Source organism: Dreissena polymorpha, chromosome 2 (assembly GCF_020536995.1).
Source record: "Dreissena polymorpha isolate Duluth1 chromosome 2, UMN_Dpol_1.0, whole genome shotgun sequence".
Taxonomy (NCBI): Eukaryota; Metazoa; Mollusca; class Bivalvia; order Myida; family Dreissenidae; genus Dreissena; species Dreissena polymorpha.
In genome coordinates, this window is record NC_068356.1 from 21010434 (window position 1) to 21037044 (window position 26611).

The 26611-nt window shown below is 38.8% G+C and overlaps 1 protein-coding gene across 2 annotated transcripts in view; it reads left to right on the forward strand.

Moving 5' to 3' along the window:
* LOC127866167 (WD repeat-containing protein 90-like) overlaps positions 1 to 26611 on the forward strand; it is a 73421-nt gene that overhangs the window by 39296 nt on the left and 7514 nt on the right. The window contains exons 24-36 of one of the 2 annotated variants that reach the window (XM_052406580.1): positions 3953 to 4074; positions 7023 to 7220; positions 7750 to 7852; positions 8960 to 9081; positions 11079 to 11235; positions 13221 to 13462; positions 15806 to 15956; positions 16255 to 16454; positions 17153 to 17242; positions 17524 to 17643; positions 19561 to 19771; positions 25390 to 25523; positions 26259 to 26432. In XM_052406580.1, the coding sequence (XP_052262540.1) occupies positions 3953 to 4074; positions 7023 to 7220; positions 7750 to 7852; positions 8960 to 9081; positions 11079 to 11235; positions 13221 to 13462; positions 15806 to 15956; positions 16255 to 16454; positions 17153 to 17242; positions 17524 to 17643; positions 19561 to 19771; positions 25390 to 25523; positions 26259 to 26432 (2024 nt within the window). The remainder of the gene's footprint in view (positions 1 to 3952; positions 4075 to 7022; positions 7221 to 7749; positions 7853 to 8959; positions 9082 to 11078; positions 11236 to 13220; positions 13463 to 15805; positions 15957 to 16254; positions 16455 to 17152; positions 17243 to 17523; positions 17644 to 19560; positions 19772 to 25389; positions 25524 to 26258; positions 26433 to 26611) is intronic. The other variant, XM_052406581.1, reaches the window with a different exon arrangement.

Consider the following 26611-nt stretch of genomic DNA (forward strand, 5'->3'; position numbering starts at 1 on the left):
TTAGAGATGGAATAGTCTCAATTTTCATCCAATAAGCTTCTGATTGTTGGAGTTTATAAATATGGGCCATGCTCTGTGAAAAAGGGTTCAATGCATGTGCGTAAAGTGTTGTCCCAGATTAGCTTGTGCAGGTCGCACAGGCTTTTCAGGGGCAACACTTTCTGCATTAATGATAATTTTCTTTTCAAGAAAGTCTCTTCTTAGCAACAATAATGTTTAGGCAGAAAGTGTCGTCCCTGATTAGCCTGTGTCGTGCCTGATTAGCCTGTGTGGGCGTCACAAGCTAATCTGGGGTGACACTTAACGCCTATGCATTAAACCCTCTTTTCACAGAGAGCAGCTCATATATATTCAACATAAGGTTCTGGTAAATATTTGTATTTAAATGGTTGTGGTATTACACACAATAATATATATTTTCTTTTTGGAAATGTTATCAAAACAAAAACCATGCCATGTTTATCAACTCTGTTAAAAGGTAAACTGAATTGTTTCTAAGTTAACAAAATATCTGGTAAGTGAACAATAGAACAATTTAATTCCATCTTATTATATTGGCAGACTAGATCAGTTTGATTACAGGCTACCCTCAACTTAAATGGGTGTTGCTCATGACATTGTGTCTACTGCCACTGTCCCTCTGCCTCTGATTTAAGTTGCGCAGTTGTCAGTGACTGGCAAAACAATGTGCACTTACTTAAACCAGATTACCAGAAAGGTGTTAGTAGGTAAACTGACTGCCGTGATATAACAGAAAATCTGTTGAAATGGACAAATATTATGAGCCACTCTGTGAAAAGAGGGTTTAATGAATTTGCTAATGGCAAATCAGGGACGGCACTTTCGACTTTTATTGTATTTTTATGCCCCGTGTAGGGTGGCATATAGCAGTTGAACTGTCAGTCAGTGTGTCAGTAAGTCTGTCCATCCGTCCGTCCGAAAACTTTAACATTGGCCATAACTTTTGCAATATTGAAGATAGCAACTTGATATTTGGCATGCATGGGTATCTCATGAAGCTGCACATTTTTAATGTTGAAAGGTCATGGTCATCCTTCAAGGTCAAAGGTCAAAAAACAAAATCCAAGGGAAGTAACAAGCTTTAAAGGGAGATAATTTCTATTTTATATCATTTGGCAGGTACAGATCATTTTCACAAGGGAAGTAATATTTTTTTTAAAGGATATAATCTGAAACAAATTTTAAGGTCAATCTCATCCTTCACGGTCAAAAGTCAAAAAATACAATCCAAGGGAAGTAATAAGCTATAAAAGGGAGATAATTTCTAAACCTGCCAAATGATATATTGAAATTTTATTTCAAAGCAGCGCACTAGGGGGCATTGTGTTTCTGACAAACACATCTCTTGTTTGTTTAAAGGAAGACTGTTTGTGACAAAAAATCCAGTGAAGGTGGAAAGTGTCGTCCCTGATAAGCACATACTAATCTGGGCCGACATATTATACACATGCATTAAACCCACTTTTCACAGAGCGAGGCTCATATGTATATGTACCAGTTTTTAGCTCTACTGGCCGAAGGTCTGAAGCGCTTATGTCATGGCGTGGTTTCCGTAGTCCGTCCGTGCGTGCATAAGACTTTTTCTTGTTTACGCGATAAAGTCCACAGTTTTCATCCGATTCTTTTCAAACTTGTTCAGTGTCTTTATATTAATGAGGACTCTAACCCTATTGAAAATGGGTTACATCAGAGTAAAAAGTTAAGAATTATCTTCCCTTGAATTTGAGAAAATTGTGAAATAAGGCTTGTTTACGCAATAAAGTCCACAGTTTTCATCCAATCATTTCCCAACTTGCACAGTGTCTTTATCTGAATGATAAGTCAAACCCTATTGAAAATGAGCAATATCGGAGTTATAAGTTCAGAATTATCTCCCCTTGAATTTGAAAAAAAATATTAATTCATTTTTTTATGCCCCTGGTAGGGTGGCATATAGCAGTTGAACTGTCCGTCAGTCAGTATGTCAGTCTGTCCGTCAGTCCGAAAAAACTTAAACATTGGCCATAACTTTTTTAATATTGAAGATAGCACCTCGATATTTGGCATGCATGTGTATCTCATGGAACTGCAAATTTTGAGTGGTAAAATTTCATGGTGAACATCATCCTTCATGGTCTAGGGTCGAAAAAACAAAGTGAAGGGAAGTAATGAGCTTTAAATTACATAGTTATCTGACCTGCCCACGTATATATTTTTAACCAGGTTTTCTGAAGGAAAAAACTGGTTATTAGATTGGCGAATGCCGGCGGGCTGGCTGGCTGGCGGGCGGGCGGAACAAGCTTGTCCAGGCCATAACTTTGTCGTTCATCGTGAGATTTTAAAATCATTTGGCACATTTGTTAACCATCATTAGATGGTGTGTCGCGCGAAAAAATTACGTCAATATCTCCAAGGTCAAGGTCACACTTTGAGTTCAAAGGTGAAAAATAGCCATAAATGAGCTTGTCTGGGCTATAACTATGTCATTCATTATGAGATTTTAAAATCATTTGGCACATTTGTTCACCATCATGGGACGGTGTGTCGCACGAAAGAATCACGTCAATATCTCCAATGTCAAGGTCGCCACGACTAAAAATAGATTTATTTTAAAACAAACTTACAAAGGGGGTTAATTTTGTTTGTTCATTTAAAAAGTTCAGTTTGAGTTGTCTCCCTTTATCAGATTTTTTTCACACTGAAAACCTGGTTTTGTGACAATTTTGTCCCTTGTTAAATAAATCAAAGCGGCGCAGTAGGCGGCATTGTGTTTCTGACAAACACATTGTGGTAAAAGGTCAAGGTCAAGATCATCCTTTACGGTCTACGGTAAAAAATACAGATTTAAGGAAGTAATAAGCTTAAAAAAGGGAGAAAATTATTCAATATTGAACATAGCCACTTATATATTTGGCATGCATGTGTATCTCATGGAGCTGATCATTTTGAGTGGTGAATCTACAGTCACGGTAGTGGCTTTTAATTATTTGCTACTAAAAATAGAGATTTGTTACCGACAATTTTCAAGGGAAGTAATTTATATAATTATAAATCTCATATTATATATTTCCTTACAAAGAATTGAAGTTCTTTTCACAGTGACTGTACAGATTTATTATTTTGATTATTTATAACCCAAATGATTGATTTTTTCAAAGTTTTTTTTTTAAATGATATAATTATAATTTGTTTAGTGTTCATTACATTCCTGTGGACTTATGTCCATAGATACATGATCAACTCTGGCTATTTTATGAAAAAGAAAAAAAACAAAAAAACTCTGGCTATGATCTCTTTTAAACCACAGGCCTTGGTTGTCAGTGATGTCTGACATGGTCATAATTGACTGTGAGAACCCCCCGCCCCCCCCCCCCCCTCCCCCCCGGTTGGATTGGACAAAATACAAAATTCAAGGGAAATAATAACCTTTAAAGGGAGATGATTTCTATACCTGCCAAATGATAAATAGAAATTTTATTTCAATGCGGCGCATTAGGGGGCATTGAGTTTCTGACAAACACATCTCTTGTTTATGTGATAAAGTCCATAATTTTCATCCATTTCTTGGCAAACTTGCACAGTGTCTTTGTATCAATGAGGACTCAAACCCTTTTTTTAAAAGAGCAATATCGAAGCAATAAGTCCAGAATGACTTCCCCTTGAATATGAGAAGATTTTGAAATCTCGCTTGTTTACACAATTAATTCCACAGTTTTCATCCAATTATTTCCAAATTTGCACAGTATCTTTATATCAATAAGGACTTGAACCCTATTGAATATGAGCAGTATAGGAGAAATAAGTACACAATAATCTCCCCTTGAATTTGAGAAAATTCTCGTTGTTTGCGCGATTAAGTACACAGTTTCCATCTTATTTTTTCCAAACTTGCACAGTGTTTATAGCAGTAGAGCGATTCAGGCCCTCATGATCCTCTTGTTCTTGTGCACAGATGAGGTGGAGTCTGTAGCCTCAGAGAGGGAGCCAGTGCTGGCTGCAGCCCCGGGGTCCCTGGGGAGACATAGACCTCAGTCTGCACTAAATGGCTCCTACACACAGAACACGGATGAACCGGTATGTGTTTTCTGAATTCTGAATTTAGTTTTTGTTTTAATTTTGATTCAATATTGATCATTATAAATGTGAGTGTTGTTTTAGACCTTTTTGTACAAATGCTTTTCTTCATTTGCTTGAAACTATATGTTTATTGATAAAACTTGGTGAACATATTTATCATGACAAATTTTAGGCCAAGTTCAAATTATGTTTACTGCTGCATCCAATTGTTTTTATGCCCCCGGTTTGGTGGCATATAGCAATTGAACTGTCCGTCAGTCCGTCTATGTGTCCGTCAAAAAACTTTAACATTGCCCATAACTTTTTAATATTGAAGATAGCAACTTGATATTCGGCATGCATGTGTATCTCATGGAGCTGCACATTTTGAATGGTGAAAGGTCAAGGTTAATGTCATCCCAAAAAACAAAATCCAAGGGAAGTAACAAGCTTTAAAGGGAGATAATTTCTTTTTATCATTTGACAGGTACAGATCATTTTCACAAGGTAAGTAATATTGTTTAAAGGGATATAATCAACATTTTTTTTTAAATTAAAAGCGGCGCAGTAGTGGGCATTGTGTTTCTGACAAACACATCTCTTGTTTACTCAATCTTGATAAAACTTTGTCACACTGTTTATATGGACAATATCTAAGCCAAGTTCAAGTTGGGTAAGTTTATTCCTATATCTTGTTCACCATGTCATATCTTAGTTAGATGTAGTTACCTTATTGCCATTCGAGAAGTAACATCTATTACTCAATCTTGATGAATCTTGGTTAGTATTTTTTTCTTTACAATATCTAGCTTTTTTGAATCAGGGTCAAATGGTCAAAAAACTTGGTCACCAGGTCAAACCTGAAAAAATCATTGTAACCCATGCAGAAGCCACATTTGTGACTCAATCTTAATAAAACTTTTCTCACATGTGTAACAATGTCAAATGTTTAACCACTCTAGAAGCAAGATTTATGTCTCAATTTTGATGTTACATGGTCAGAATGTATATGAGCAGTACTCCGTAAAAGGGGGTTTGACGCATGTGCGTATAGCAGTCTGCACAGGCTAATCAGGAGACGCATGTGCGTATAGCAGTCTGCACAGGCTAATCAGGAGATGCATGTGCATATAGCAGTCTGCACAGGCTAATCAGGAGACGCATGTGCATATAGCAGTCTGCACAGGCTAATCAGGAGACGCATGTGCATATAGCAGTCTGCACAGGCTAATCAGGAGACGCATGTGCGTATAGCAGTCTGCACAGGCTAATCAGGAGATGCATGTGCATATAGCAGTCTGCACAGGCTAATCAGGAGACGCATGTGCGTATAGCAGTCTGCACAGGCTAATCAGGAGACGCATGTGCATATAGCAGTCTGCACAGGCTAATTAGGACGACACTTTCTGAGTAAACTACATTTTATCTTAGAAGAGACTTTCTTTAAGCGAAAAATATTGTACAAGTAGAAAGTGTGGTCCATGACTAGCCTGTGCGGACTATACACAGAGCAAGGCTCATATCTTGACAGAATAAAGCCTTTTTTATGCCCTGCCAAAAGGGTGATTTCAGGAATGTCATGCATCAATCCGTCAGTCAGTCCATCTGTGACACTGTCCATAACCATTTCCTCTCTGCTTCTTATCTACTATTATACCAGTTGATGGACTGTCATGAAACTTGATGCCATTTTAGGGTCAAGGTTACACTTGAAAGTCAATATTTTTATGTCCCCCACTATAGTAGTGGGGGACATATTGTTTTTGCCCTGTCTGTTGGTTGGTCTGTTGGTTGGTTGGTCTGTTGGTTTGCGCCAACTTTAACATTTTGCAATAACTTTTGCTATATTGAAGATAGCAACTTCATATTTGGCATGCATGTGTTTCTCATAAAGCTGCACATTTTGAGTGGTGAAAGGTCAAGGTCAAGGTCATCCTTCAAGGTCAGAGGTCAAATATATGTGGCCAAAATCGCTCTTTTTATGAATTCTTTTGCAATATTAAAGATAGCAACTTCATATTTGGCATGCATGTGTATCTCATGGAGCTGCACATTTTGAGTGGTGAAAGGTCAAGGTCAAGGTCATCCTTCAAGGTCAGAGGTCAAATATATGTGGCCCAAATTGCTTATTTTATGAATACTTTTGCAATATTGAAGATAGCAACTTGATATTTGGCATGCATGTGTATCTCATGGAGCTGCACATTTTGAGTGGTGAAAGGTCAAGGTCATCCTTCAAGGTCAGAGGTCAAATATATGTGGCCCAAATCGCTTATTTTATGAATACTTTTGCAATATTGAAGATAGCAACTTGATATTTGGCATGCATGTGTATCTCATGGAGCTGCACATTTTGAGTGGTGAAAGGTCAAGGTCATCCTTCAAGGTCAAATATATGGGTCAAAATTGGTCATGTAATGTCACTTCTGCAATATTGAAGCTAGCAATTTTATATTTGAAATGCATGTGTATCTCAAGGAGCTGCACATTTTGAGTGGTGAAGGGTCAAGGTCAAGGCCATCCTTCAAGGTCAAACGTCATATAGGGGGACATTGTGTTTCACAAACACATCTTGTTTGCCTTTAGTATGGTATATACCTTTGAGAGATTTTTATGAAAAGTTAATGTAATTTAAAAATTTGTTTAAAAGTCAGCAGTCAATCATGCTGACACAAAGTCAAGGTAACCACTAAAAATCTCACAAGAATTTCAGCAGCAGGTATATCTGTCGCTTTGGCTTCTTGCAGAATCTGGTTTAAATGGGCCTAAACTCGCTTTTCAGGTGAAGTCTTTGACATTTGGTGTACCTTGAAATCAGATGAGCTATAGGACTTTTGTTTATTCTGAAATACAAGCATTTTACAAGTGTTGAAATGCTTTCCTATAGGTACAAAATTGATAAATGTCAATTTCATGTAATATTTTTAATGAAAAATCATAATGGAGAATTCTTTGCATGGCATGAGGATGAAGAAAGTGTGCCTATAAGCAATGGTCAATATGGTCAACATTTCACCAAGCACACCACCCCAGCCCGCGTCCCATGCAAGCGGGCTGCACCTGCCGGCATGACGACCCGTAAAAGGCACTCAGAGCATGAGATAGTGAGACCTGCTGCACACAAGCACTTTGTACAGAGGGAGAAGAAGCATGGCATGGCACAGGTCGGTGGAAATTAAAGAGTTTAGCTTAAGAATACTTAATTTGTGTGTTATAATACTTACACGATTTTTTTAGTGTAATTTATAATAGGGTTTTCTCTCTCAAAACGTTTATTACAAGTTGTATTGAAATACTGATCAGCTTTAAGTGTTTGTTTTTAATGAGGAAGCTTTTATCCCATGATCTTGCCAGTGTTAAAAGGATAACACACCACCTGATAAATTTCAACACTGTTGATATGGCAAACAACACACTGATGTGATTTTTTTTCATGACTTCATATGTTGATTTGTATTTTTTCCAGCCATTTTGTTATCTTTATTCTTGAGACGAGAACAGAAAAATGTTTAAGTGATGGGATTAATAGAATACCATGTAATTGTTAAACACACATAAGTTTATTTGCTCTGCAGGCAAATTTTTATCTAGTATTCTCTATGTTAAATCTGTTACTGAAATAAAGTTTCATTTTTGTGAATAAAATCAAATTCATTGCAAAGTGGTTGAGATGTTATTGCTGATGTATTGCAGCGTCGCTACACGGCTCCCCCCAACCAAGCAGGAGTACGACTCAAGTCAGTGATAGGCTACAATGGCAATGCCAGAAACAACATGGTCTGGCACCCAGATACTGGTACAAATAACTCCTTAAGTATTTTATTAACCAGGTTTTCCGAAGGAAAAAACTGGTTATTAGATTGGCTAAAGTCGGGCGGGCTGGTGGGATGACGGGCGGAACAAGCTTGTCTGGGCCATTACTTTGTCGTTCATTGTGAGATATTAAAATCATTTGGCACATTTGTTCACCATCATTAGACGGTGTGTCGCGCAAAAGAATTACGTTGATATCTCCAAGGTCAAGGTCACACTTTGAGTTCAAAGGTTAAAAATGGCCATAAATGAGCTTGTCCAGGCCATAACTATGTCATTCATTGTGAGATTTTAAAAATCATTTGGCACATTTGTTCACCATCATTGGACGGTGTGTCGCGCGAAAGAATTACGTCAATATCTCCAAGGTCAAGGTTGCCACGACTAAAAATAGATTGATTTTAAACAAGGGGGGTAACTTTGAACAATCAGTAACAATTCATATTGTTGAGTCGGTCTCACTTTATCAGATTTTTTGTTTTAAATTGAAATCAATGTCCCCACCACTAAAAATATATTGATTTTAAACAAGGGGGGTAACTTTGAACAATCAGTAACAATGCACATTGTTGAGTTGGTCTCCCTTTATCAGACTTTTTTTGTCAAATTGAAAACCTGGTTTTGTGACAATTTTGTCTCTTGTTAAAGCTTTGTATCAAGAAATTTTACAGACATCATTTTTGTGCATTATCAAAGAGGGTTTTTCGAACATTTTAATAATGGCCAAATTGCATGTATTTAAAATTGGATCCTTATTGATTAGGTCCATGTACAACCATGTCTGTTAGCTGGAAGTAAAGACTGTTGCTTCAATTGCTATATAAGAAGTTATGTATGCCTTTTTTTTTCCCAAACCGTAAGTCTCATTTATTTTAAGTATCAAGCGCAATCTGAACTACAATAAAATCTCACCCATTGTTTTTGCAGTGTTTAGCAACATTTCCAACATTCAGCATGTGTCAGCATGTTAAATATCTATGAGTTTGAACGGGCAAGTGGTAATATCTTCCTGTCCTAAAACACATTAATAACTTAATTTACCATCCAATATAAAGAAACAACTTTATTCACTAAAATACATCTTTTCTAGGTCTGTTTGTGTACACAAGTGGCAACACAATCATTTTGGAGGATCTGAACACCAACTCCCAGAAGCACCTTGCTGGCCATGTGGAGGAAATATCCTCAGTCGCACTGCAGAATGACTGTCAGGTGAGACAATTATTCCAGACTTTTTGCCACAGAATATGCACAGTTATCTAAATTAGTAGTTTGCTTCCTCAAGCCCAATGTCGTATTGCAATATTTTAGGCACCTTAATTTTACAAACCCATCTTTGTGAAACAATTGAAAAAAGCTAATTTCTTAATTTACCATTGTATAGCTGACATCTTGCTGCTTATTTAATTTTGTGTGTGTGTTTTATTGCCCTTTTCAACAGTATTTTGGTCATATCAAGAAAATCAGCTAACCGATTCACACTTCTTCTGGGCAAGGTGGTTACCAGTACTAAGTGCACAAATCTAGACAGTAAATGACATTTGCCCTCTGGCCTATTCCTTGCGTATCTATGGGTCCGTTACAAAGACCCATTCCCAAAGCAAAATTGTAAAAAAAAAACAATTTAAGTTTGTCAGTGTTTTGTCATTAAACTTGGAAAAAAATGTGATCAGCTACAATGCTGCCATATACATGTATGTACTTTTATGCATTTGTGGTAAATTTGACACTTATAACACTTTTTTTCATGTAGAAGTAGTTATGGTGAATAAAAAAAAAAATACTGTGTAATTAGAAATATATAATGATTCAAAAGAGCAAAAAGGTGTATGTGATTTTGCTCAAAACATGTTTGTTATTGTAGACAGTAAGTAAAATCATACTCTGGAGACAGATCTTTCATTGCATGTTTTCATGAATTGAAGTACTGTAATTACTCTAAGTTTTCAGACAATCCACATTTTCAAACACCCTGTTTTTAAGCCCAAATAAATATTTTTTGTGACTATATTTTAGGACATACTGGTTTTTCTCCATAATTAATGACTCTAATTTTTCAGACAGTATATTTAACAGCACTATTTTACCAGATTTCTGCCCTGTATCACTTATCTGGACACCCTTCGATCATGGAGTTTTACAACCAGATTAAAATAATAAAACCTGGCAGAGAAATGCCCATATGGCAAAGGACCATTACAATATGTTATTTGTTAGTTTACCATGTATACCCTTAATAAACAAAGGTTTCACTCAACAGCGATTGAAAAGATATTCTATTCAGGAAGCAGTATGGTTGTTTTTTACAACATAATTATATACAATTGCAGGTAAGATATTGCAAAGATATGAAGTTGTATTTATTGAAAAGTTAACAAAGAAGAGTACAGCACAATAAAATTATTGCACATTTATTGCTTGGTTTTATTTCAATATAATAATTAACAAACAAACATAACATGTCTGTCTCTAAATGTTTGTATTTTTACAATATTTTTTGTATATAAATTTAGAACACGCACAAAAAAACAATTATCAAGTTTCCAAAAACTTAGAGTAATTATGGTAAGCATACTTTATTCAACAGAAAAATTATAACATTAATTAATAATACATAAATGTAATCAGTGCTTCAGATTTAAATTGTGTAAATTTGTAGAAAAAAGATATAAGTATTCCTTAATAAGTCATTTTTCAGCAGTCAAGCTTATTAAGCAGTGACTTCAAGCTGTTCATTATTTAATTTTACTTGACAGTCATGATTTTAAGGTTCTTACTAAAGTCATAATTTCTTGTTGTCAACAATGAATCTTGCTTACCGGTAAACAGAATCAAAGAAAAGTACAGCAACAAATTCAAATCATGTTTTTAACAGTTAATAACAAGTTTTGTTAAATGTTGAAAGTATTATCTAGTAATTAAAGAGTTATTGAAATAGATCATTGTCAGATTATTTTATATAAAGAATATTACAGATATATTTTCAGATGTGTTTTTCATCTTATAGGAACATATTATTGTCATATTTATGTACACATTGAAGTAACCTTCTTCATGAATTGAAAAACTAATTAAACAAACAATTAAAAAGTGAACAAATATTTAAATGAAGTTCATCTGGAGCTCTGAATAATTTCTCAAATGTTTACATGTAATAACACTCTTACCCATATGCCAATACAGCCCCATGCCTGACCTATGTATTCCAGGTGCTTGCGTCTGCCAGTGGCAGTTTTGACATGTCTGGCAGCCAGATCTGTATCTGGGACCTACCCAGCCTCGTGTGTAAGAAGGTCCTCACCCACCATGAGTACGACATTGTGTGCCTGGCATACTCCAGGGATGACAAGTTCCTCATCTCTGTCGGTGAGTCACTATGAGGGAATGAGAACTGTGGTGAAAAAAAAAGTTTTTGTATTCTTTGTTTTGTTCAAAAGCCCTCTGGTAGTGCTTTAGATTTTTATTCCAAATATTTGGGGTTCAAAGCTCGTTGAATTTTTGTGTGTGCATTCTTTTTATTATTATTTAAAAAAAAAATCCTAAGCATTAAGAAAGCTATTGGATGTATTAACTTGAAACGACATGTAAGTATATTTCATTGGTGATGTTCAATGCCATAACTCTTGGTGTCAACTTGACATTTAACAGATATATCTCTGTGATGCAAAGTGCAGTGAACAAAAGCCGTCCCTCTTACTTCCAGAATTTCACAATAACTGTTGCCTTGTTGGGACACCAGTTCTTGAAACTGAATTTCTGTTGTCCTATCTCAAAGCAGCGTTAGGGTGAGTTTTTATGCCCCCAAAGGAGAGCATATAGTGATCGGACTGTCCATCCGTCCGTCAGTCCATGCGTCCGTCTGTCCGTCACATTTTGCGTTTAGGTTTCAAAAAATGCTCATAACATCTATGTCGCTTCAGATAGCAATTTCATATTTGGCATGCATGTGTTTATGGACAAGGCCTTTCCATATGCACATAAATTTTGACCCCTGTGACCTTGACCTTGAACTTAGGGTCCACGTTTAGGTTTCTAAATCTGCGTTTAGGTTTCGAAAAAATCTCATAACTTCTATCAAGCGTTTAAAGGGGGTATAAGTCATCCTATGGTGACAGCTCTTGTTTCAAGTATGATAATGTCAGTTCTAGTTTAACCAGATTTTCAATTTAGTTGAAAATCCTGGTTATTAGATTGGGGTATGGCAGGCTGGTGGTGGGTGGTGTTCAACAGGTGGTTTGCATTTTCCTATATGGATAAACCTTTGAATAAAGAAAGCTTACATGATATCTAGCCTGGGATTGGGGCATGTCTGGTCAAGGGCAAGGTCACTGTTTATTTAAAAAAAAAGAATATTTGTTTATGCTCAATAAATTGAGTTTGGATAGAGGTACTGCACTGAAATTTTGTCAGTAAATTTCTCATTACCTAGCATTTGAGTTCAGTTGGGGCCAGTCACATAAAGGTAAAGGTCATTGTTAGTAAAAATAAAACACGTTTATGGTTAACTATATGTACACGAGTTTTGAGTGAGGTATTGCACTGAAATTGTTTGAGTTGGTTTCTTATGTGCAGACCTAGTTTTTGAGTTCATTTGGGGCCTTTTGTTTAAGGTAAAGGTCACTGCTACTAAAACTATAAAAGGTCTTTGCTTATTTACTTTAGTTTAGATGGAGATATTGTTCTGAAATTTGTCAAAGTCAGGTCACTTTTTATTAAACGTGCAAACTCTTTGTTCTCTCAATAGCTCGTGATTCCACTTTATGACTATTTTTATCAAGGTTTTGAGTTTGGATGCAGGTAAGGCCCTGAAATTTATGTATAGGTAGCTGTCAGCCAGATCTTGTTTGGGATTTCAAAAACGTGGAATTTAATATTCTGATCTTTAAAAACTTTGTTTTGTGGAATGTACATGTTTCTTGTTTTTAAATACGAAATATCTGTAAAACAAGTCCCTCATATAGTAACATATAATCCAATATGTTTTTTCTGCCATTCAGCAAATATCTCATTTTGGATTGTTGATAATGCACTAGTCTGGTTTCCGAAAAAGCATTTAAACAGAGAAGGAGCTCTAGTTCTGAATCTTTTTGAAATTCTGCATAACTCAAATATACATGCTGAATATAAATATTGAAATAAAAAAGTAGGTAATTTTCATGATATCATATTTATTTGAAACAGAACTTGATAAGAAGCCTGATATTAGCCTGGTAATAACATTGTTGCTAAGGATAATATCTAAGTTATGGTTTTGTTTTATTGATTTTTAAACAATTCTATAATATATACCTTTGCTCAATTAATATAATTTAAAATAAAGTTGTTTTCAATGGGTTTTTTTCTTTGATCAGGTGACTACAGGGACTGCACCATTGTGGTATGGAGCACACAGAGTTACTGCATCCTGACCACGTCTAAGGCTGCCAGCCCCATACACCACCTGCGCTGGGACCCGTACACAGTGAATGAGTTCTCCTCTGTCGGTCAGAACGGCACGGTATTGTTCTGGCTCCTTGATGAGACCACGTCAAACATCGGCCTCAATGTCCACGAGGGGGAGGTCCCAGACGACCTGCTCTACAAGAAATCTATGGTATGGCAAATCCATGTTGTGGCTGGATTTCATTTTTAGATCACCTAAGTACAACTTGCTCTTTGTAAAAACTTGTTGTTTGTTATGCATTGCCAAATATTTACTTCCAAAGTCACATTTTTATGTCCCCCACTATAGTAGTGGGGGACATATTGTTTTTGCCCTGTCTGTTGGTCTGTCTGTTGGTCTGTTGGTCTGTCTGTTTGCGCCAACTTTAACATTTTGCAATAACTTTTGCTATATTGAAGATAGCAACTTCATATTTGGCATGCATGTGTATCTCATGAAGCTGCACATTTTGAGTGGTGAAAGGTCAAGGTCAAGGTCATCCTTCAAGGTCAGAGGTCAAATATATGTGGCCAAAATCGCTCATTTTATGAATACTTTTGCAATATTGAAGATAGCAACTTGATATTTGGCATGCATGTGTATCTCATGGAGCTGCACATTTTGAGTGGTGAAAGGTCATGGTCAAGGTCTTCCTTCAAGGTCAGAGGTCAATTATATGTGGCCAAAATCGCTCATTTTATGAATACGTTTGCAATATTGAAGATAGCAACTTGATATTTGGCATGCATGTGCATCTCATGGAGCTGCTCATTTTGAGTGGTGAAAGGTCAAGGTCAAGGTCATCCTTCAAGGTCAGAGGTCAAATATATGTGGCCCAAATCGCTTATTTTATGAATACTTTTGCAATATTGAAGATAGCAACTTGATATTTGGCATGCATGTGTATCTCATGGAGCTGCACATTTTGAGTGGTGAAAGGTCAAGGTCAAGGTCATCCTTCACAAGGTCAAGGTCATCCTACAATGTCAAACATCATATAGGGGGACATTGTGTTTCACAAACACATCTTGTTTCCAATCTTCTTGAAGCTTAGTAGATAATTTGTTTTAATGATATCTCTATCAAGTTCGAAATTGCGTCAAGTTGGGTCACACATTGGGTCTGATTTATGAATTTTGAATTTTAAGTTCGGATTTTGAAAAAAAAGGTATTTGCGTTGGTCAATTCTGATTTGTTTGTTGTAGTTGTAAATTGCAGTGGGAAAACAGGGTAACTTGAGTCACTTTTAGGTGGTGTTCCCTCTTCCACATGTCAATTAACTTGTCCATAGTTATAACCCACAAATGAAGTTTAAGGGGGTATATAGGAGTGAGCTTGTCTGTCGGTCGGTCTGTCTGTCGGTCGTTAGTCTGTCTGTCGGAAGGTATTAAGTGTCCGCTCACTAATTTAAGTTCTTTTCATCCGATCTTTACCAATCTTGGTCAGATGTTGTATCTAAATGATGACTTGGTCAAGTTTGAATATGGGTCATGCCGGGTCAAAAACTAGGTCACGGGGTCACTTAGAGTTTTAAACATTTAGCATGGCGTCCGCTGTTTTCTGTTAAGACAACATGCAAAATATTCTGTGTCAATGCGGCATGTGGGGGTATTTGTCACGTCTGTGACAAAGCTCTTGTTATGAGTTTATAGTAACTCGCTCTTCTTATTGCATGCTAAAAGGTAAACTACATGTATTAGCAAGTTCATTGTTATGATTAGTGGATTAGTGAGACTGAATGACAACGCCAAACTCCAATAAGTCTATTTAAATCAGATGTCATCTTTTGAGTGTGTTTTTGAATTGCCGCATGTTGACTGTTACCTGCAATACTCCTGAAAAACACAATACACACAATGGGTAATAAAGTTACAATAGCAAATAACAATTAACTAAACAGTATGATGTATTCCCCTTTGTGTAAAAATCATATCTATCTAGATTGCGAAACAGACACAGGATGTATGTGTGAGATTACTTGGGTATTAATGCCTTTTATGCCAACATTAATTTAGTCTTAATTTTTTTAACATTTGGCATAATTATTAATATGATCTTTAGTTTGTCAATCGTTCTACTGACAAAATATACCAAAAATTATGTCTGTTGAATAATAGTGTTTCACAGTATTTTATTTGAAGAATTGAACTCAAGTTTTAAAAATAAAATAATCTGTAGGCGAGCAGAGAAAAAATAGGTAAAACAGGTCATAAATACGCATTTTAATGTGAGTTAAAGCATCATAAATGTTTTTCAATTTGTATCATGTTTATTATATTAAATTTGAAATATTGCAATTGTTGATCTTGTTAAGCTGATAGTTAATATATGCTACATATGGCAAAATAATAACTAGTGTATCACGCACATTTATACAAATGTGTAATTGTCATTGTGTTGTATTTGTGTTGTAATTGTAATGTTGATGTGTTATCAAATGATGTAAATGATAAAATAGCATTTGTGTATTCATTGTAATAACAAAATGTCTTAACATCTATGTACTTCCAACAGGGTCTACGAAAGGAGTGTGTTGAGTTCACGTGCAGCGTGTATGCAGGGGACAGCACTCTGTATACAGGCACGGACAATGGCAAGGTGGCAGCATGGGACACCAACAACAACAGCTGCTTCATGCACTGGGAGGCAGACAGCTCAGAAATAGGTGAGAACTCTCGCGTTTTTAGTGTAGGAAAATGTTGCTCTGCATCCACCTATTAAGTCTTAGTTTTGGTCTCATATTACCATATGGAATCGTTTGAATATGACTGTCCTGATGGAAACAATAGAGCAATTATCATAACACTATGGTATTTGTAACAAGACCTTCTTTAGTTGAAAGTTAAAAAACAATACTGTGTACAAAGGCTTTGACAAGACATGTGTGTCTAATAATTGCCAGCTTTCAGAATGTTTAAACAATCAAATCATGAAATAAGGCATGTTCTACCTGCTTTACTAAGGGGTGATCATCAGTTGTGGGAACCTCTTACTGACGGGCAGTGTGGGCAGGAACCTGCGGGTGTGGTCGGTGGTGGGTGTGGGAGAGATGCGGTTGCCGGGGGAGACACAGAACGTCCGCACGGGGGGCCTCACCATGGAGGATGAGATGAATACAGATGGCGCTGTTGTGTCTGCTGCATTTGATGATGCCATGGAAATGGTGGGTTGGGCTTTGATGAGATTTCTGCTTCCGTTTTCTAAAATTAGATTTTTGGTTCTGTTCCAAGTTCATTTCACAAATAGGGCAACGGCATTACATATTTTAATAAAGCAATGAAAATTAGATGTTATGTCTATTGAAAGCCTGAAACGTTTATCAGACTATGTGCAAAGAAGGCTCATAGTGTTGAGTTGTGTAACTGAGACATTTTTTTTGCATTATAATCATGTATAAAAAATTAAAAAGGATGCAAAATGATTGCTGTTGTTTTTTATTGAATGCCTTTTACCCATAAATGGTTGTTTATTTTTCATTCAGTTTTATTGCATCATCATTTTGTGAAAAATGTGCATTATCCTATCAATGTTGTGACCTATGTCTTGTTTCATTTTATTATACATTTATAAAAAATATATATGAGCTTAATGCGTATGCTTCAAGCTTTGTCCTAGATTAGCCAGTGCAATTACCACAGGCTAACCCTTGAAGCCACTTTTTCCATAAGTGGATGTTTGTTTAGAAGACATATCATTTGAATGAAACATTTCATTAAAGCAGAAAGTATCATACGAGATTAGTCTATGCTGACTGCACAGGCTTATCTGGACAACACTCGGCATGTGCATTAAGCCCAGTTTTCCCAGTGCACATCTCATATGTATGTACAATTAATTCAGTAAGCTTACTAAATGTTTCAGGGAATAGTAGGCACATCAGCAGGTACCCTGTGGTACATCAACTGGTCAGAGCGCACCAGCATCAGACTCGTATCGAGTCACATGAACAAGGTTTGATATCTTTGTTCTTATTGTTTACTTATTGTGTCCACAGAAATAGGGACGTTGAGAAATGTGTGAGAAATCAATAAGAAAACCTTTTATACAAATGTTTGACACATTAAAGGAGTATGATAATTAATATGTGAAATGATGTTTTGTATAAACTCATTTTTCTTGTATTTTGGATTTGGACTACGATGCTTCAATTAAGATTTTACTGAACAATTGAACTTAGCACTTGTATTGTTGAGTTGTAAACAGCTAAGCCTTAAACACAATGTGTGTTGCAGGTGAACTGTCTGTCTCTGTGCAACAATGATCTGCTGGCCTCGTGTGCTGATGACGGCAGTCTGAGAGTGTGGGCCATACAGGACAGGGAACAGGCACTGCAGTTCCAGGTCAAGGACCAGGTCAGTGGCGTCATGAGATGTCTTTGTCTTCAGTTGAGCACAAGTCTTTAGGCAGTTGGTAATGTTTTGTGCGAAATATAGGTTTCTGAAATATATATACTGTTTATACTGTTGGTTAGGATTAACATATAAAATCCTCTGTGTTTTATTTACGAAATTTCATATTCTTGACAGAAGTTGCATGATCCTAGTAATGCTGACTGTAACGCATTGGCGTGACGTATTTATTATGCCCCCCTTAGAAGAAGAGGGGGTATATTGCTTTGCTCATGTCGGTCTGTCGGTCGGTCCGTCCACCAGGTGGTTGTCAGACGATAACTCAAGAACGCTTGGGCCTAGGATCATGAAACTTCATAGGTACATTGATCATGACTCGCAGATGACCCCTATTGATTTTGAGGTCACTAGGTCAAAGGTCAAGGTAATGGTGACCCGAAATAGTAAAATGGTTTCCGGATGATAACTCAAGAACGCATAGGCCTAGGATCATGAAACTTGATAGGTAGATTGATCATGACTCGCAGATGACCCCTATTGATTTTCAGGTCACTAGGTCAAAGGTCAAGGTCACAGTGACCCGAAATAGTAAAATGGTTTCCGGATAATAACTCAAGAACGCTTAGGCCTAGGATCATGAAACTTGATAGGTAGATTGATCAGGACTCGCAGATGACCACTATTGATTTTGAGGTCACTAGGTCAAAGATCAAGGTCACAGTGACCCGAAATAGTAAAATGGTTTCCGGATGATAACTCAAGAACGCTTAGGCCTAGGATCATGAAACTTGATAGGTAGATTGATCACGACTCGCAGATGACCCCTATTGATTTTCAGGTCACTAGGTCAAAGGTCAAGGTCACGATGACCCGAAATAGTAAAATGGTTTCCGGATGATAACTGAAAAACGCTTATTCCTAGGATCATGAAACTTGATAGGTAGAATGATCATGACTCGCAGATGACCCTTATTGATTTTCAGGTCACTAGGTCAAAGGTCAAGGTCACGGTGACCCGAAATAGTAAAATGGTGTCCGGATGATAACTCAAGAATGCTTATGGCTAGGATCATGAAACTTCATAGGTACATTGATCATGACTGGCAGATGACCCCTATTGATTTTCAGGTAACTAGGTCAAAGGTCAAGGTCACAGTGACAAAAAACATATTCACACAATGGCTCTCACTACAAGGGAGAGCCCATATGGAGGGCATGCATGTTTTACAAACAGCCCTTGTTTTTCTTTATTTTATGCTCTTCACCTTTGTATTCACTTTATAAAAGAGTTTAACTGAAGAAATTCACTGGAATAATGACGTCATTTTGTCACAAAAATGACGTCATTTCACATTTATATAACTAGTGTAATAACACCCGTGTAATAAACAAAATTGAGCGTTACGTTATTTCACTCCTTAAACGTAAATCATGTTATAAAAATAAATAAAATGATTTTTTTACCAGTACAGGTGTATTACCATATACAATTTGTGATTCAACCCATAATGTTCAATCAATTTTTACTTCCCTGTTAATTTTAAGCAACTAAATATTGAATCAAATATATATTTTGTTACAAATATTAGTTTTTATATAAAAAAACATTTAAAATTTCATTTTACAGCAAAGATTCTTATATTTATTGCCAGTGTCAGGAAAATCTTAGAGGTTATCTCTTCCCGTTTTCTCATTTTTGAGTGTTGCTTGAATGGGCCATTTAACTGCACAAGGCAATTAATCAAGGCATCATCTATGAACAATTTCAAGAAGTCTAAACGCTCCTGACTGTCCATTTCAATGTTTATCCCCATGCTAAATTATCCTATTTTCTGTAACCATATGTATGACCCATAAACCATCATCTTTGATTGAATATACATGATTATTGAACAGAATTCTAATCCTTTTCCTTGGCAGGCATGCACGTGTCTGAGTTTTGCACCAGCGTCTCATGTGGGCAGGTACAGCTCGAGGTCGGAGGTGGAGGCAGTCTCCCACACGCTGCCCCACATTGTTGCGGGCTACAGTGACGGTACGGTGCGCATGTTTGATGTCAACAAGGTGGAGATGGTGCTCAAGATGCATCCTCACGCCAGCGCGGTCACAGCCATCAGCTTCTCATCAGATGGTGAGTGGGCATTCGTATGATATGGATGCAGGGGCTTATCCTCAGTGGAATAACCTGCTATGGGTGTAGGGGCTAATCCTCAGTGGAATAACCTGCTATGGGTGTAGGGGCTAATCCTCAGTGGAATAACCTGCTATGGGTGTAGGGGCTAATCCTCAGTGGAATAACCTGCTATGGGTGTAGAGGCTTATCCTCAGTGGAATAACCTGCTATGGGTGTAGGGGCTAATCCTCAGTGTAATAACCTGCTATGGATGTAGGGGCTAATCCTCAGTGTAATAACCTGCTATGGATGTAGGGGCTTATCCTCAGTGGAATAACCTGCTATGGGTGTAGGGGCTATTCCTCAGTTGAATAACCTGCTATGGGTGTAGGGGCTAATCCTCAGTGTAATAACCTGCTATGGGTGTAGGGGCTAATCCTCAGTGTAATAACCTGCTATGGATGTAGGGGCTTATCCTCAGTGTAATAACCTGCTATGGATGTAGGGGCTAATCCTCAGTGGAATAACCTGCTATGGGTGTAGGGGCTAATCCTCAGTGGAATAACCTGCTATGGGTGTAGAGGCTTATCCTCAGTGGAATAACCTGCTATGGATGTAGGGGCTTATCCTCAGTGTAATAACCTGCTATGGGTGTAGGGGCTAATCCTCAGTGTAATAACCTGCTATGGGTGTAGAGGCTTATCCTCAGTGGAATAACCTGCTATGGATGTAGGGGCTTATCCTCAGTGGAATAACCTGCTATGGGTGTAGGGGCTTATCCTCAGTGGAATAACCTGCTATGGGTGTAGGGGCTAATCCTCAGTGGAATAACCTGCTATGGGTGTAGGGGCTAATCCTCAGTGGAATAACCTGCTATGGGTGTAGGGGCTTATCCTCAGTGGAAAAACCTGCTATGGGTGTAGGGGCTAATCCTCAGTGGAATAACCTGCTATGGGTGTAGTAATAACCTGCTATGGATGTAGGGGCTTATCCTCAGTGGAATAACCTGCTATGGGTGTAGGGGCTAATCCTCAGTGGAATAACCTGCTATGGGTGTAGGGGCTTATCCTCAGTGGAATAACCTGCTATGGGTGTAGGGGCTAATCCTCAGTGGAATAACCTGCTATGGGTGTAGGGGCTAATCCTCAGTGGAATAACCTGCTATGGGTGTAGAGGCTTATCCTCAGTGGAATAACCTGCTATGGGTGTAGGGGCTTATCCTCAGTGGAATAACCTGCTATGGATGTAGGGGCTAATCCTAAGTGTAATAACCTGCTATGGGTGTAGGGGCTAATCCTCAGTGGAATAAGCTGCTATGGGTGTAGAGGCTTATCCTCAGTGGAATAACCTGCTATGGGTGTAGGGGCTTATCCTCAGTGGAATAACCTGCTATGGGTGTAGGGGCTAATCCTCAGTGGAATAAGCTGCTATGGATGTAGGGGCTAATCCTCAGTGGAATAACCTGCTATGGGTGTAGGGGCTAATCCTCAGTGGAATAACCTGCTATGGATGTAGGGGCTTATCCTCAGTGGAATAACCTGCTATGGATGTAGGGGATAATCCTCAGTGGAATAAGCTGCTATGGATGTAGGGGCTAATCCTCAGTGGAATAACCTGCTATGGGTGTAGAGGCTTATCCTCAGTGGAATAACCTGCTATGGGTGTAGGGGCTAATCCTCAGTGTAATAACCTGCTATGGGTGTAGGGGCTAATCCTCAGTGGAATAACCTGCTATGGGTGTAGAGGCTTATCCTCAGTGGAATAACCTGCTATGGGTGTAGGGGCTAATCCTCAGTGGAATAACCTGCTATGGGTGTAGGGGCTAATCCTCAGTGTAATAACCTGCTATGGGTGTAGGGGCTAATCCTCAGTGGAATAACCTGCTATGGATGTAGGGGCTAATCCTCAGTGGAATAACCTGCTATGGGTGTAGGGGCTAATCCTCAGTGTAATAACCTGCTATGGGTGTAGGGGCTTATCCTCAGTGGAATAACCTGCTATGGGTGTAGGGGCTAATCCTCAGTGGAATAACCTGCTATGGGTGTAGGGGCTATACCTCAGTGGAATAACCTGCTATGGGTGTAGGGGCTAATCCTCAGTGGAATAACCTGCTATGGGTGTAGGGGCTAATCCTCAGTGGAATAACCTGCTATGGGTGTAGGGGCTAATCCTCAGTGTAATAACCTGCTATGGGTGTAGGGGCTAATCCTCAGTGTAATAACCTGCTATGGGTGTAGGGGCTAATCCTCAGTGGAATAACTTGCTATGGGTGTAGAGGCTTATCCTCAGTGTAATAACCTGCTATGGGTGTAGGGGCTAATCCTCAGTTTAATAACCTGCTATGGATGTAGGGGCTAATCCTCAGTGGAATAACCTGCTATGGATGTAGGGGCTTATCCTCAGTGGAATAACCTGCTATGGGTGTAGGGGCTAATCCTCAGTGGAATAACCTGCTATGGGTGTAGGGGATAATCCTCAGTGGAATAACCTGCTATGGGTGTAGGGGCTAATCCTCAGTGTAATAACCTGCTATGGGTGTAGGGGCTAATCCTCAGTGTAATAACCTGCTATGGGTGTAGAGGATAATCCTCAGTGTAATAACCTGCTATGGGTGTAGGGGCTAATCCTCAGTGGAATAAGCTGCTATGGGTGTAGGGGCTAATCCTCAGTGTAATAACCTGCTATGGGTGTAGGGGCTAATCCTCAGTGGAATAACCTGATATGGGTGTAGGGGCTAATCCTCAGTGGAATAACCTGCTATGGGTGTATGGGCTAATCCTCAGTGTAATAACCTGCTATGGGTGTAGGGGCTAATCCTCAGTGGAATAACCTGCTATGGGTGTAGGGGCTAATCCTCAGTGTAATAACCTGCTATGGGTGTAGGGGATAATCCTCAGTGGAATAACCTGCTATGGGTGTAGGGGCTAATCCTCAGTGTAATAACCTGCTATGGGTGTAGGGGATAATCCTCAGTGGAATAACCTGCTATGGGTGTAGGGGATAATCCTCAGTGTAATAACCTGCTATGGGTGTAGGGGCTAATCCTCAGTGGAATAACCTGCTATGGGTGTAGGGGCTAATCCTCAGTGTAATAACCTGCTATGGGTGTAGGGGATAATCCTCAGTGGAATAACCTGCTATGGGTGTAGAGGATAATCCTCAGTGTAATAACCTGCTATGGATGTAGGGGCTTATCCTCAGTGGAATAACCTGCTATGGGTGTAGGGGCTAATCCTCAGTGGAATAAGCTGCTATGGATGTAGGGGCTAATCCTCAGTGGAATAACCTGCTATGGATGTAGGGGCTAATCCTCAGTGGAATAAGCTGCTATGGATGTAGGGGCTAATCCTCAGTGGAATAAGCTGCTATGGATGTAGGGGCTAATCCTCAGTGTAATAACCTGCTATGGATGTAGGGGCTAATCCTCAGTGGAATAAGCTGCTATGGATGTAGGGGCTAATCCTCAGTGGAATAACCTGCTATGGATGTAGGGGATAATCCTCAGTGGAATAACCTGCTATGGGTGTAGGGGCTAATCCTCAGTGTAATAACCTGCTATGGGTGTAGGGGCTAATCCTCAGTGTAATAACCTGCTATGGGTGTAGAGGATAATCCTCAGTGTAATAACCTGCTATGGGTGTAGGGGCTAATCCTCAGTGGAATAAGCTGCTATGGGTGTAGGGGCTAATCCTCAGTGTAATAACCTGCTATGGGTGTAGGGGCTAATCCTCAGTGGAATAACCTGCTATGGGTGTAGGGGCTAATCCTCAGTGGAATAACCTGCTATGGGTGTATGGGCTAATCCTCAGTGTAATAACCTGCTATGGGTGTAGGGGCTAATCCTCAGTGGAATAACCTGCTATGGGTGTAGGGGCTAATCCTCCGTGTAATAACCTGCTATGGGTGTAGGGGATAATCCTCAGTGGAATAACCTGCTTTGGGTGTAGGGGCTAATCCTCAGTGTAATAACCTGCTATGGGTGTAGGGGATAATCCTCAGTGGAATAACCTGCTATGGGTGTAGGGGATAATCCTCAGTGTAATAACCTGCTATGGGTGTAGGGGCTAATCCTCAGTGGAATAACCTGCTATGGGTGTAGGGGCTAATCCTCAGTGTAATAACCTGCTATGGGTGTAGGGGATAATCCTCAGTGGAATAACCTGCTATGGGTGTAGAGGATAATCCTCAGTGTAATAACCTGCTATGGGTGTAGGGGCTAATCCTCAGTGGAATAAGCTGCTATGGATGTAGGGGCTAATCCTCAGTGGAATAACCTGCTATGGATGTAGGGGCTAATCCTCAGTGGAATAAGCTGCTATGGATGTAGGGGCTAATCCTCAGTGTAATAACCTGCTATGGATGTAGGGGCTAATCCTCAGTGTAATAACCTGCTATGGATGTAGGGGCTTATCCTCAGTGGAATAACCTGCTATGGATGTAGGGGCTAATCCTCAGTGTAATAACCTGCTATGGATGTAGGGGCTAATCCTCAGTGTTATAACCTGCTATGGATGTAGGGGCTAATCCTCAGTGGAATAACCTGCTATGGGTGTAGGGGCTAATCCTCAGTTTAATAACCTGCTATGGGTGTAGGGGCTAATCCTCAGTGTAATAACCTGCTATGGGTGTAGGTGCTAATCCTCAGTGTAATAACCTGCTATGGGTGTAGGGGCTTATCCTCAGTGGAATAACCTGCTATGGGTGTAGGGGCTAATCCTCAGTGTAATAACCTGGTATGGGTGTAGGGGCTAATCCTCAGTGGAATAACCTGCTATGGATGTAGGGGCTAATCCTCAGTGGAATAACCTGCTATGGGTGTAGAGGCTTATCCTCAGTGGAATAACCTGCTATGGGTGTAGGGGCTAATCCTCAGTTTAATAACCTGCTATGGATGTAGGGGCTTATCCTCAGTGGAATAACCTGCTATGGGTGTAGGGGCTAATCCTCAGTGTAATAACTTGCTATGGGTGTAGGGGCTAATCCTCAGTGGAATAACCTGCTATGGATGTAGGGGCTAATCCTCAGTGTAATAACCTGCTATGGATGTAGGGGCTTATCCTCAGTGTAATAACCTGCTATGGATGTAGGGGCTAATCCTCAGTGGAATAACCTGCTATGGGTGTAGGGGCTAATCCTCAGTGTAATAACCTGCTATGGATGTAGGGGCTTATCCTCAGTGTAATAACCTGCTATGGGTGTAGGGGCTATACCTCAGTGTAATAACCTGCTATGTGTGTAGGGGCTAATCCTCAGTGTAATAACCTGCTATGGATGTAGGGGCTTATCCTCAGTGTAATAACCTGCTATGGATGTAGGGGCTAATCCTCAGTGGAATTACCAGATGTGGAACTCTGCTTCTTATCAATTCTTCACAATGTCTTTGAATCTTGTAAACAGACATTAAATATAAAGGCTTTTATAATGTTATGTTGTACAACATTTGATTGAACACGCCTTTGTGAAAGATGATATATTATTAGAAAAACAGCATAAAGTTTTATTTTTAATTCTCTGAGAAGCATTTCAACTTCTTTTGCGGTGTGTTTCTGCAAATTATCTGTATCACTTTGTTTCCTACATCTTACTTGAATATTATGAATATCATAAACTGACTGCTATGTACATGCACATGTCAGGTTCCATGATACTGTCTGGAGGTTGTGATGGCCTGATAGCGGTCAGCAGCCCAGCCACGGGGGTCACTGTGAGGGTCATCTCAGACCACAAGGGCGCCCCCATCACCAACATTGACGTCACAAACAAACTGCAGGTACACTTGTGTAATCAAAATATTGTTTGAAAAGGGGAAGGGTAATCAAGGAGACAGAAGATAGAGATATGTTTTGAAAAACAGAAATAAAGACCAAGAGAACTTAATCTCACCATAAGAGCTTAATTATCCCCATGCTTTTTCGAGAAAGCGTGGGGATTATGTGGTTATCTCCGCCGTCTGTCCATCCCTCCGTCCGTCCGCCTGGCCACTATCTCCTACACTATTAGCACTAGAACCTTGAAACTTACACACATGGTAGCTATAAGCATATGTGCAACAGTGCACTGTTTGGAATTTTGATCTGTTCCCTGGGTCAAAGGTTACGGGGGTTGGAATGGGGCCAGGTGAGAGATTTTCACTCATTTTACTAACAACATGCGGTGTGGAGATACGCGTTGGCCTCTGCAGCGCCATTTCTAGTTTGTTTTTGACTTTTGTAAAACATCAAGTTTTATTTTATTATAAGATAGTGATGTCATTTTTATGTCATCATAAAGAATTTTGATCAACAATATCAATATGTTAAGCTATGGATTTAAAAATGATGTTTCTTACTGTACATGATTTAAACAGTTCTCAAACAGAATTTCATTAAAAAAAATGTTCCTTTCCTTAAAAGATGTTTTTAATGTATTATAGTATATATATATATATATATATATATATATATATATATATATATGTATATATATATATTTCACCAAATTATTTGCATGTCCATGTTATCCCCAGGACCAAGATGTGGGTGTGTCTGCCCCTCTCTTGTGGTTGGCCACAAGTGCTGACAGGCGTGTCAGTGTTTGGTCGGCTGATTGGTCGAAAGATTTCTGTGAGCTTGTTGATTGGCTGACCTTCCCTGCACCAGCATTTGGACCTGACGGCAATTTGCTACCTAAGGACGACCCGGTTAGTTTTTTATGCGAAACATATCAACACAGACAAAAAAATATTTTAATCTTAAAGGCTTCATGTATATATATGATCGTAAGAATTTGGTAAGGCTTTGCTGTTGGATTAAGCTATTTCATTGTGTATGTTCATAAGAAGATTCTATAACCTTTCATTGAAATAAGTAATATATTTCA